This window comes from Macrotis lagotis, chromosome 1 (genome assembly GCF_037893015.1).
Source record: "Macrotis lagotis isolate mMagLag1 chromosome 1, bilby.v1.9.chrom.fasta, whole genome shotgun sequence".
NCBI lineage: Eukaryota > Metazoa > Chordata > Mammalia > Peramelemorphia > Peramelidae > Macrotis > Macrotis lagotis.
Window position 1 is genome coordinate 161,104,175 of NC_133658.1, and position 13,154 is coordinate 161,117,328.

General features: G+C 38.2%; 1 protein-coding gene across 5 annotated transcripts in view; it reads left to right on the forward strand.

The window, feature by feature from the left end:
* NINL (ninein like) overlaps positions 1-13,154 on the forward strand; it is a 205,954-nt gene that overhangs the window by 103,010 nt on the left and 89,790 nt on the right. For all 5 annotated transcript variants that reach the window (XM_074209293.1, XM_074209291.1, XM_074209290.1 and 2 more), the window contains exons 7-8: positions 1,138-1,322; positions 3,335-3,487. In XM_074209293.1, coding sequence (XP_074065394.1) covers positions 1,138-1,322; positions 3,335-3,487 — 338 coding nt within the window. The remainder of the gene's footprint in view (positions 1-1,137; positions 1,323-3,334; positions 3,488-13,154) is intronic.

Here is a 13,154-nt window from a genome sequence, read left to right on the forward strand (position 1 = left end):
TGGTTTTTAAGGAAGATTATTTTAGGGTCTTTTATAGGATGCAATGGATAAGGGAAAACCTGTATACCTCAAGCTGCTGAGATTTTTTGTTTTGTTTTGTTTTGCAAGGCAATGGGGTTAAGTGACTTGCCCAAGGTCACAAAAGCTAGGTAATTATTAAGTGTCTGAAGCTGTATTTGAACTCAGGTTCTCTTGACTCCAGGGCTGGTGCTCTATCCACTTCACCACCTAGATGCCCCTGCTGAGATCTTTTGACTAAAGAATTGATATTATACACAGAAATTTCTGCCTCAAGTATAGTGGTTATACTACATTTAAAGGGAGATAGATTTATCTAAATGCTCTGAGAAGAACAGTGAAGCAAAATCTGTAGACATCCTTATTTCCTCAAGATGACTGTCAGCAGAAATCTGATTCAAAGGGATATTCTAATGCTATGGTGCATATATCTGTGGCTAGCAGCTTTAATATTCTTAATCCAACCCAGCCTATCCAAATAACTCAGATCATGAAGTACCATCATTGGACACATTCAGATCACTCAGGCAGAAGTGGGGCCTGGAAGCCAATAGTTTGGAATGCTACCTCTGTTCTTGTTTCACTGACCAGGCATTGTCTGAGCTCACATGACTGCTCTTCAAAGCGGTGTTTGTATGAAGAAACAAACATGATATATAGATTTCCTATAGTCCACCACTTTTGTATTGAGAAGAGGGGAGATATATTTTATGATCATTCTGTTGGAATCAGAATTGGTCTCCTTGTACTGATCAAGATTCTCAATTTTTTTAAGTGTAATTTTCTTTTACATTCCTGTGGTTATATATACTATTTTTTTGTGGCTCCACATCATTCATACAGGTCTGATCAAGTTTCTCTGTACTTTTCATTTTCATATTCACCTCTTGCATTGTGATAATATTCTGTAATATTTATCTGCTCTGTTTTGTTCCATCTTTTCTTAGTCAATGAGAACTCAATTTTGTTTCCATTTGTTTGCTAATTCCCCTCCCCCCCAAAAGTTGTTCTGAATATTTTGGTAACTCTTTGGCTCTCAGTGAGAAAGTTTGTTTTTCTTACATTTTAAAAATTTCTCAAATATTTACCAAGATCCTTTTATTTCCCTTTGATTTATAGGTCAAACCTGGAATTCTGAGATATTTGAGAATTCCCCCAATTCTCCCAATGCTTCCTTAGATGTAAATGAGAACCATGTCCGGGAAATCTGGGAAGAACTTGGAGTTGGGAGCAGTGGTTATCTTGACGAGGAAGAATTGGCAACAGTCTGTAAGAACATCGGTCTGCAGGAACTTGAAAAAGAGGTAAGAAATTCTAAAATAGGCTCTCTGCTATTATTTACAAATACATCACTGGATTCTTGAAATATTCAAATTCCTTTTAATATGGAAAGAGTTACATGAAATAATGAAGAGTGACATAAGCAGAACCAAGAGAATAGTGTACACAGTCATAGCAATATTGTTCCCAAAGCAAATTTGAACAATTACGTCATTTCGAGTATTATAAATATCCAAATCAATTACAAAGGACCTAGAAAGGAAGATATTATTCACATCCAGAGAAAGAACTGATAAATAGAATTATCTATTGTATGGTTTTACATATTTTACACATATTTGTGTCTAATGGTAATCTTTTTAAATGTAATTTAATTTAATTTATTTTTCTCCCTCTATCCTTGCTTCCCTCCCCCACCCCCCACAGAAGGCATTCTGTTAGTCTTTACATTGTTTCCATGGTGTACACTGATCTAAGATGAATGTGATGAGAGAGAAATCATATCCTTAAGGAAAAAAATAAAGTATAAGAGATAGCAACATTACATAATAAGATAACTTTTTTTAAAAATTCAAGATAATAGTCTTTGGTCCTTGTTCAAACTCCACACTTCTTTCTCTGGATACAGATGATATTCTTCATCACAGACAGCCCAAAATTGTGCCTGATTGTTGCACTGATGGAATGAGCAATTCCATTAAGGTTGACCATCCCCCCATGTTGCTGTTAGGGTGTACAATGTTCTTCTGTTTCTGCTCATCTCGCTCAGCATCAGTTCATACAAATCTTTCCAGGTTTCCCTGAATTCCCATCCCTCCTGGTTTCCAATAGAACAATAGTTTTCCATCACATACATATTCCAGTTTATTAAACCATTCCCCAAGGGGTGGCTCGGTGGCGCAGTGGATAGAGCACTGGTCTTGGAGGTCTTGGAGTCAGGAGGCACATCCGACCTCAGACACTTCATATTACCTAGCTGTGTGGCCCTGGGCAAGCCACTTAACCCCATTGCCTTGAAAAATCTAAAAAAAAAAAAAAAACCCATTCCCCATTTGAAGGACATTCACTCAATTTTCAATTCTTTGCCACCACAAAGAGGGCTGCTATGAATATTTTTGTACAAGTGATGTTTATATCTTTTTTTTCATAATCTCTTCAGGGTGTAGACCCAGTAGTGGTATTGCTGGATCAAAGGGTATGCACGGGTATGCACATTTTTGTTGCCCTTTGGGAATTCCAGATTGCTCTCCAGAAAGGCTGAATGTGTTCACAGCTCCACCAATAATGGTAACCTTCTGAAGGGCAGGGTAGGGAGGAAAGGAGGAAAAAATGTGGCATAGCAGAGAAACTTACACATACAACTTTTTTTTTAGGTTTTTGCAAGGCAAACGGGGTTAAGTGGCTTGCCCAGGGCCATACAGCTAGGTAATTATTAAGTGTCTGAGACCGGATTTGAACCCAGGTAGTCCTGACTCCAAGGCCAGTGCTTTATTCACTACGCCACCTAGCTGCCCCTTACGCCACCTAGCTGCCCCTGCAGAGAAACTTAGAATGAAGCACAGAAAATCATGATAGCTTTCAAAATGAAGTGTGGTATTATATAGTCTTTTTTAAGCAAATAGTGTAAAATGGAAATTTATGATTTTATCCTGAATCCTCTTTTAATGTTGTACTGTGTACATGGAAATGTTCTTTTTGTATTTGAGTTCAAAATAAATAAATATTGTTTTAAAAGGAATTACTTTTGAGAAATTTCCTATGTAAAAAAGGAAGCAAGCAATCAGTCTTTCCATTAAAAGTAGAGCAAGTTTACTTACTGTGACACAAAAATTGCCTGTTACAAGAAGTTTCTAAAAGTTTTGTGTAATGGTGCAAACTCAGCAGGCCTCATTTTGATTTGTGGAAATAGCTCTCAGTGTTACTACCTGGGTTGGAAGAGAGAGGAGAAAAGACATCCTGGAGTTACTCAGATAAATTTGACTGTAACACACAGAGATCATGTTCCTAAGTCTGATTTTCAATGTCTTTTCTATAGGAACTCGAGGATTTGTTTAACAAACTGGACCAAGATGGTGATGGCAGAGTTAGTTTTAAAGAGTTCCAGCTTGGGGTCTTCAATCATGGGCCCTGTTCAGTCCCTGGATCTTCCACTCCCATCAAACCTATCAACCACTGGCCATATCACCAGGTAAATATTATCAGCTAAACTAGAAGGATTTTAGCCTTTAGGTGAAAATTCTCAGGTCATCAGTAACATCTGTAACTATGAGATATCTGATCTTTGTTCATGAGGAATCTGGGAGGCTGATTGACAATGTAAGAATGAACCTGAAATGCAGAGCTTTTAATTTTCACTAACATTTTTTAAGTAGAAAAGAGAAAATGTCCATGAGAACTGAGATCTGAAACTGGAGAGGGACCTCCTAAACATCTAGTCCAACTCCCTTACTTTCCAGATGATTAAGCTGAAGACCAGAAGTGCCTTGCCTAAGGTCATGCAACTATTAAGTGTCCACAGAGAGGGCCACTCTTTTGAATTCAGAGCTCTCTACAGCAGTGTTGGTCAAACTCATATAGAGATGGATCACTGTGCCAGTATATTGACTTAGAAAAGCACAAATTAATATTGACTCTGTTGTCTTGTATTTTTATTTATTTTGTTAAATATTTCCCAATTACATTTTTAATAAGATTCAGCTTTTAGAAGAGAGCTTAAATAAATATTTATTGATCCATTGAATTTTTTGATTGAGAGCCTAAATTTGAACTATTTTTGTAGCTTAGGACTATTATAAATTTAAATCTGAAAGGCATCTCACAGCTGGTTGAATCTAGGATTTTTTAAATTTGTCTTGTCATGGACCCCTCTGGTAGTTTGGTAAACTCTGTGGACCTCTGTTTAGTGTCAAGACACTAGCATTTATTAAGTACCTCCTATATGTTAGGCAATGTGCTAAGTGTTGGGAAATGCAGAGACAGACAAAAAGATAATCTCTGTTCCCAGAGAATTTCCAGTTGGTTAGGGGAGACAACAGATATACAGCTATGTACAAACAAGACATAGCAAGACAAATTAGAGTTCATTACAGATGAAAAGTAGTATTAAGGGGAATCAGGAAATTGGGGGGGGTTAGGTGGGATATGAAGGAAGCCAGGAAAGCCAAGGGGAGAGAGAGGGAGAGAGAGAGAGAGAGAGAGAGAGAGAGAGAGAGAGAGAGAGAGAGAGAGAGAGAGAGTGTTCCAATCATGAGGAACCCCTAGGGAATATGCCCAGACCTAGAAGATAGAATGTCTAGTTTAAGGAACAGCAAGGATGCCAGTGTCATAGCATTGTAGGATTACATGGAGGGAGTAAGGTATAAAGATAGGAATGGGGCCAGAGACTTTTAAAAAAGCAGTAGATTTTATCCTGGAAGTGATAGGGAACTACTGGAGTTTGCTAAATGGAGTGGGGTGGTTGGGATTGGCATTGCCAGACTTGTTCTTTAAGAAGATCATTTTGACAACTGAGAAGGATATAGCTGAGTGAGGATATAGTTGAGGCAGGGAGGCCAACCAGAAGACAGATATGAATGAAGTGATGAGAGACTATAACAGGGTGGTGGCAATGTCAGGAGAGAAGAGGGTGTGTATATATGAGTAATTTTATGAATGTAGAACCAATAGGACTTGCTAGCAGATAGAATTTGGGAGGTGAAAGAGAGTGATGACTCAAGATATCACCTAGATTGTTGGGTAGCTGGGTGAATGATGATACCTTTGATAATAATAGGAAAGTTTAGAAGAAAGGAGGGCTTGGGGAAAGAAGAATGAGTTCAGTTTGGAGCCTGTCGAATTTAAAGTGACTATGGGACAGCTAGTTTGTGCTGTCCAGTAGGCAGTTGTAGATATGAGATAAGGCCAGGAGAGAAGTTAAAGTGGACAAATAGGTTTGAGAATTATCCATATGCAGACAATAATTAAATCCCATGGGAGCAGAGGGGATCAACAAGCAATAAACAGAGAAGAGTGCCCAAGTTAGAGTCTTGGGGAACACTGAAGGTTAATGAATATGACCTAGATGAAAATCCAGCAAAAGTGACCGAGAATGAGTAGCTTCCCAAGGTCTCTAAGGATAAAATGACATGATATTTACATAGTGTCTAGCAATGCTTAAGCACTAAAGAACTTGTCCTTGGAACCTCTTTAAATTATTAAGGGCTAGCCAGTGCTGACTCTTCAAGTCCAGGGTTAAGCCTGTCTCCAAGAGGTCATATGAGGAGGGTTTTCATGAAAGAAAAAAATAATTTTGTGTGTTATGTTTTTCTTAATACTGGAATTCTAATATTGTCCTATCCTTACCCAATCCTCCATCTTTACACCAATTCTATAAGGAAAGGAGACTATGGAAAATTTTCATAAGTGGTTGTTTTTCAATTATTTCTAATCACATGATTGTATTTTGTGGTGGGTATGGGAGTGAAACTATTAATTCCTTTTGCTTGGCAGTGGGTCCATTTGAGAACTGAAAATTCTGATCAATCAAAGTGAAGGAAAAGAAAAACAAACTGGCTAACAAATCAGCTTCTGGTTTTTCTGAACTGCTTTTCTTGCCTTTCCTCTTTTCTTTAGAATCCTTGCTCCAAAGAAAGACTTGCTGGATTGGGGGGGGGGGGGGTGGGGAGACATATCTTTAGAAGTGAAAAACAAAGGCATCAATTATATAAAAATAGCTTTATTTCTCATTGGCAATGAAGAATGCTAGCAGTATTTTTCTTTGTGTGTGTATGTATGTGTCTCTGTGTGTGTACATCATAACTTCAATAGTAGTGTTATGTCTTTCATCTCATAATCCCTACCATATATACTTAGCAGGTAGTTCTATGTTCAAACATTTTGTCATCTTGTATTCAACTCTTTGAGCTAAGCCTTGCTGAGCTTGGCTAGACCAGTCCTCAAACTAGCTCTAGACTCTTACTCAGTCTTTTCTTTCTGGTAGGACTTACTGGAGCTGATGCTTTAATGGTAAAAATGAAATAATTCTTTGTGTAATTGCATTTATATGCATCATATATTTATATATCTATATGTTTATATAGATATCAATATAACCTTTACTATTCTCATGCTTTGAGTATTAGGAGAACTACTAAGGAAAGATATTTTCTTTTGAATGACTGTGTTAGGGGGGAAAATTTCATATTTTCTCTTTTTAATTGATTTGGTAAGAATATGGGAATTTTTTAAAGGGTTAAGCACCAGAGATGGAGAAGAACATAGCTTCCCAGGGAATCTCTTAGTTGTTTTAAGACAACTCTCTTCCTCAGCTCATAAGAAAACAGGTTAGAATCTTATTTCTCTTAGGCACATGGATATTTGCTCAAGCAGGGAGTGCTTTTTGAAGTCCTTGGGAGTTCCAGGCCTACAGTCACATTGAGAAACTTGAACCTATTCCAACAAAATCTTCCCAGGCAGGAATGAAAGGGGTGGCTGATTAGAAACCTGAGCAAGAGATTATTTGTGAGTATTGTTGTAAATTGGATAAAAAAAAATACTAGCTAGCATTTATAGTGCTTTCTAGTTACCTGTCAGGAGATGAAATCAGTCAATACTTAAAAGAAATTCAACTATTCACTGTAAGGTCATTACTGAAGCTGAAGCTTACATCCTTTGATCATATAATGAGAAGACAGTACTCACTGGAAAAACCCTAATGATGGGAAAGGTTGAAGGTAAAAGGAAAAGAGGATAAGCAGCAAAGGATGAAATGGATAGAAAGTATAATAAAAACAATGAACATAAACTTGGACAAATTTTGAGAGAAAATAGAAATATAGAAGGGCTTGGCATGGTTCATGGGGTCATGAAGAATTGGCCATCACTTGACTGACTGAACAATAAAAACAAAATGTGGCAGGTACTATATTCACCATTTTACAAATTTATTACATTTGGTCCTTAACAATCCTGTGAGGTAGGTACTATTATAGTTATCTTATTATGCTGATGAGGAAATTGAGGTAAACAGCTAGAAAGTGGGCGAGCCCAGATTTAAATTCGTCTCCCTTACTCTGCTTCCTAGCTCTTTATCCATTGTTATCTAACTGCCTATTATAAGCAAAATTTAATATGATAGTGAATTTAGACAGTGTGGAGAAAATTCTGAAGGAATTGAAGAGCTAGTTTTGAGTATGATTATTTCCGTTGTAGGCCATCACTAGGCAGGTTGGACAAAAATACAGGAAAGAGGCCTCAAAAGGCTCATTCTAGAGCATTGGTCTGCAAGAAATAGCCTGCTTATTATAATCTCAAGAGTTCTTTAGATTTGCAGGACACTTTTTCTGTAACTTATGATTTTGTTTCTGGACTAAATTAATTAATTTGCCTGTTTTATCCTTTATCATCAAAAGCAGTGCCATTTTCCTCCAGCATTCTGTTTGTTTTTCTAGGGTCTTAAGTCCCATTTTTGGAATGGCATTTAGACTAAGAATGTTTGTGAACCAGTTTTCTACAGGTAGTAGCAGTGCTTCTTCCAGGATATAGAAAATAAAATGCAGGAGAGAGATGGTAAAGGGCAGGGGGAGCAAACTTGGTCTTCAGTGTTGATGCATAGGGCATATTACTTTTTTGGGGGTACTTTTTTATTCTCTCTTTTATTAGGAGTGAAGTCTTTTAGGTTGACAGGAGCTGGAGAAGAAACAGAGGCAGTGGAGCCGGGCCAGCTTATGGAGCCAGTTGATGCTTTTTTAATTGGGAATTCCCCCCCCCCCCCCCCCCGGCCCCGCCCCAAGTTTGAGGCTGCATACTTATATCAACATTTTGTCTGAAAGGGATCATTTAGGGACAAGTGTATATCAAGTATCCACAAGGCTTCTCCTGGTTTTCATAGTGATAAAGGACCTTCCAAAGAAATTAATCTGTGATCATCTGGCACCTATCTGCCTTTTCCTACCATCTTTTCTGACACTGATGATTGTAGAGAAACAAATAGGCTCTGGTTATAGAGCAGTGACTTGGTAGATAAAGTACTTCACTTGAGATCAGGAGAACCTGGTTTCAAATCTCATCTCAGACTCTCACTTGGCAAGTTACCACTTTTCTGAACCTCAGTTCCCTTATCTGTCATAAAAGGTTAATAACAACTGTTGTACTGAAATCACAGAGTTGTTATGAGACTCAAAATAGATTATATATCTAAAGTTTATTGCAAACTATAGAAATGTCAGCTACAATAGGGGAGAAGTTACTATAGTTAAACCACTTTAAGAAATAGGACTGAAAAGGCAGCTAGGTGGCACAGTGGATAGAGTTCCAGCCCTGGAATCAGGAGGACTTGACTTCAAATCTGACCTCAGACACTTAATAAATTACCTAGCTCTGTGACCTTGAGCAAGTCACTTAATCCCATTGCCTTGGCAAAAAAAATCAAAAGATATAGGACTGAAGATGGAATCATAGGAGCTGAGTTCTGGGCCTTGGATAAGTCTTTTGTTAGTGTCTTGTCCTTTGTTTTTGTTTTGTTGTGTTTTAGGTTTTTGCAAGGCAAATGGGGTTAAGTGGCTTGCCCAAGGCCACACAGCTAGGTAATTATTAAGTGTTTAAGACTGGATTTGAACCCAGGTACTCCTGACTCCAGGGCTGGTGCTTTATCCGCTGAGCCACTTAGCTGCCCCACCTAGTTGCCCCTTGTCCTTTGTTTTTCAAAAAGGACCAAGACATCCAGGAGGTGATGCCATGACAAGTACATAAATTGGATTTTAGTTGAGGAGGTGCTGGGCGAAGTTACCAGCCTCAATTTCTCCTCTGGAGCCATCTGGGTCAAGTGTCCAAATATGAATCAGGATGAATGGAGATGGTCCTGGTTGGGAGGCTTTAAGTGAATTGCCCAGGATCACAAAGCTAGCAAGTGTCTGAGGCCAGATTTGAACTCAGGGCCTCCTGTCTCCAGGGCCAGTGCTCTATTTCCTGTGCCATCTAGCCACCATAATCTCTTGAGGATTCTGTTTCCTCATCAATAAAATGAAGGGATTGTATCAGATGAGTTCTATGCTCTGTTCCATCTGGAGAACAATACTCCTTTGATGTATTCACAAGAGTAATTTTTCTTTTTGATGATTTCCAAAGATCTCACAGAGAAGATGGTAGACATCATCAGATTTGGTTCTGACATTCTGAAACTTTTCTGGTTTTCCTACATTGATATTTAGTACCCTTTGATCCAGAGCATTGGTCTGTAACTCCAGTGATCTTAGTTCTTTGTGAAGGGCATTTTAAAATGATGAACAACTGAGGAGTAAATTTCTATGTAATCCCTTCTCTTTAACCGATTGTCTGTCTCCTGGATCTCATCATAAACCTCCTATACCCTTTCCAACCTCAAGTATAATGAAATTGAAAGAAAACTCCTAATATTACCTTTCTCATTCCACTGTTATTCTTTTTCTTCTTCTTTTTTTTTTTTTTTGCAAGGCAATGGGATTAAGTGACTTGCCCAAGGCCAGCTAGGTAATTATTAAGTGTCTGAAGTCAAATTTGAACTCAGGTACTCACTCCTGACTCCAAGGCCAGTGTTCTATCCACTGCACCACCTATCTCGCCCCTCCACTGATATTCTAAATGAAAAATTCTTGGGTCTTCTCTGAAGAACTGGGAGACAATGGAATACAGGGAAAGAATGTTTCCTAATTGTCATATTCAGTTACTGTATCAATTTTTTTATTGTTTCCTTGTAACAAGGGAAGGTTTACTTCCTAGAGATTGAGTTAGAGGAGCTAATCTAGAAATATTTGCCATGTAAAAACATGACAACAAAACAAGCATTTATAGTATGTATGTATGCCTGTGTGCTAGGTACTAGGCTAAGGTCAAAAAAGGTCTCTGCCCACAGGATTAGTTGTCTCTAATCAAAGACACAGCATAGAAATAATTATGTACAAACATGGAAACAAAGTAAAGACTGACAGATTGCTTTCCATGGGAGGGGGGGAAGTAAGATTGGGGGGAAAATTGTAAAACTCAAATAATATCTTTAATGAAAACAAATTAAAAAAAGAAATAATTATGTACAGACAGACTATATGCAGGATAAATTGAAAATAATCTCACATGGAAATTATGATGAGAGAGAAAGTTCTTCCAGAAGGAGAGATTTTTTAACTCAAACTCGAAGAAAGATAGGGAAACTTGGACATAGAGAAAATGAGGAAGAAACTTGTAGGCATGGGGAGCAACCAGCAAAACTATTCTGGATCTGAAGCTGGGTGTGAGCACCAGCAGTTAGGTCAATGTCATTGAATTGTAGAGTATGTAGATGGGAATAAGGTGTAAGAAACTTGGGTAGATAGAAAGGAAAGGTACAAGGTTATGTTGTGCTTTAAATGCCAGAGGATTTTATATATTTAATCCTGGGGGTGATAAGGAACTATTGAAGTTTATTGAATGAAATGAGGTGGGTAATGACATTTGTTCTTAGGAAGATTAGTTTGACAACTAAGTGAAGGATAAACTAGAGTGCGGAAAGACTTAAGGCAAGGAGGCTAAGCAGAAGACTATTAAGGTATGATTTGATGAGGGCTGCAGTGCCAAGAGAGAGGGGGTATAGGTGAGAGATGTATTATGAAGGTAGCAAATGATGCATTTTTTCAACAGATTGGGTATAGGGTAGTAAGAGAGTTGAGGATGACATCTGGTGCCTGGGTGACTGGGAGAATAGTGGTACCTTTGATAGTAATAGGGAAATTAGGAAGAGGGGATGATTTTGAAGGAAGGATAATGAGTTCTGTTTGGGGACAAGCTGAGTTTAAGTTATCTAGAAGACATCTACATGGAGCTGTCCAATGGAAAGTTGGAGATATGAGATAGCTAAATAAATGTGCTTGTGGATCATCTATATAAATAAGATCATTGACCCCATGGAAGTTGATGAGTACTAAATAAAATAATAGAGAAGAGAAGGAGGGCCTGGGAGAGAGAGCCATGGGGGATACCCATAGTTAGTAAACATGACTTGAAGAATATTTACCAAAGGAGATTTAAAAGATAGGGTCAGACAGGTAATAGGAAACCCAGGGGTGAGCTGTATCATGAAAACCTAGAGAGAAAGAGTATCAAGTAGAAAAGTCTGCTGAGCAATACTGTCAAATGGCTACAGAGACAACAAGAAGGATGAGGACTGAGAAAAAGCTACTGGAATTGGCATCTGTAAAATTCATTTTTAAAAAAAAGGTTGTCTAATAAATATTTCAAATGTCCATTTTGTTCAAGCCCATGAACTAGGTTTTGTAGGGCTACAAAATATTAATAAGACCTGGGCCTTTTCCTTCAGAAATCTACAGTCTAGTAGGAAGGATAGAGGGCAGCTAGGTGGTGCAGCAGATAGAGTACCAGCCCTAGCATCAGGAGGACCTGAGTTCAAATCTAGATACTTACTAGCTAGGTAACCCTGGGCAAGTAACCTAACCTTGTTTGCCTCAGTTTTTCATCTGTAAAATGAACTGGAGAAGGAAATGGTAAACTACTATATATCTTTGCCAAGAAAACCCCAAATGGGGTCACAAAAACAATCAAAGATGTCTGAGTAAATAACAACAAAAAGGAGGGCTAGAGCAATTGTCCAGAGTAACTTCCAAAATAGATTAATATATGATGTGTGAGACCAAGTGTTATGGTGAGACAGAGCACTTGACTTAGAATCAGAGGAATCTCACTCTTGAGACTTAATAGCTTTTTGGCCATGAGCAGATCTTTTATTCTCTCTGAGCTTGTTTCCTCATCTGTTCAATGGGGATAATAATGTCTTGAGTCCTGACTTCATAGGATTATTGTCTGGCTCCCGTGAGTCATGGTGGATTGCATATGTTGCAAACCTTTAGTGTTCAATGCTATTGTTAAAAGCTTTATAAGATAAAATCAAATCAACAACTGCACAGACTCATAAAAGGAGGCTGAGAAGGATACCCAGCTTAGAGTGGTTTAGGTCTGGGGTTAAAACCTGAGGTGATCCTTAGCACCTACAGGTTTGGGAACATCTACCTTCAAGTTACTGTCATTTGACCTTCATTGTTGTTTTTCTTTCATTGTTGTTGTTTGTCCTTTGTTCTCTAGGAGGTCTGTGACATCAGAGAGGTGATGCCATGACTTGCAAGTGAATTGAATTTAAGTGAGGGAGAACTGTGCAAAACCACCAATTTCACTGGCTCCTCTGGAGCATCTGGGTCCAGAGGATGGGTATAGATTAAGACAGCTAGAAATGCCCCCTAATGCAGTGGAGGGTACAAGGTTGCCCCTGATGATGCCAGAGAAATTTAACAGGCTACTGATGGATATTTTTATCAAGTGTGTAACATTCATTTTATTACACAAGCAGGGTTTTTATTAAAACAATAGAGAATATTTTGATTTGCCATTTTAGTGAAAGCTCTGCAGTAGCTCAGCTTCATTTACTAAAGCATTTAGTAAACCCGGGGCCACATAAAATCGCACAGGAGCCACATTTTGAACATTTCTGATCAACAGGATCTTCCAAAAATCCTAAGACAGTGTCAAAGCTAAAACAAGCCACTAAGACTTTTGGATACCTTGTATAACATGCATAAAAACTGCTGCAGCATCTTACTTTTGGGGGCAGCTATATGGTGTAGGGAAGAGGACTCTAGTCTTGGAGTCAAGAAGACCTGATTTTTAAATCTGGTGACAGATACTTAATAGCCATGTGACCTTGGGCAATTCACTTAACCCAGGTTGCCTTTGCTTTCTCTTTTGTAAAATGAGCTGGAGAAGGAAATGGCAATTCAATTCATTATCTTTACCAAGAAAACCCCAAATGGGGTCTCAAAGAGTCAGACATGACTGAAAAAGCAACATTATGTTTTGTCAAA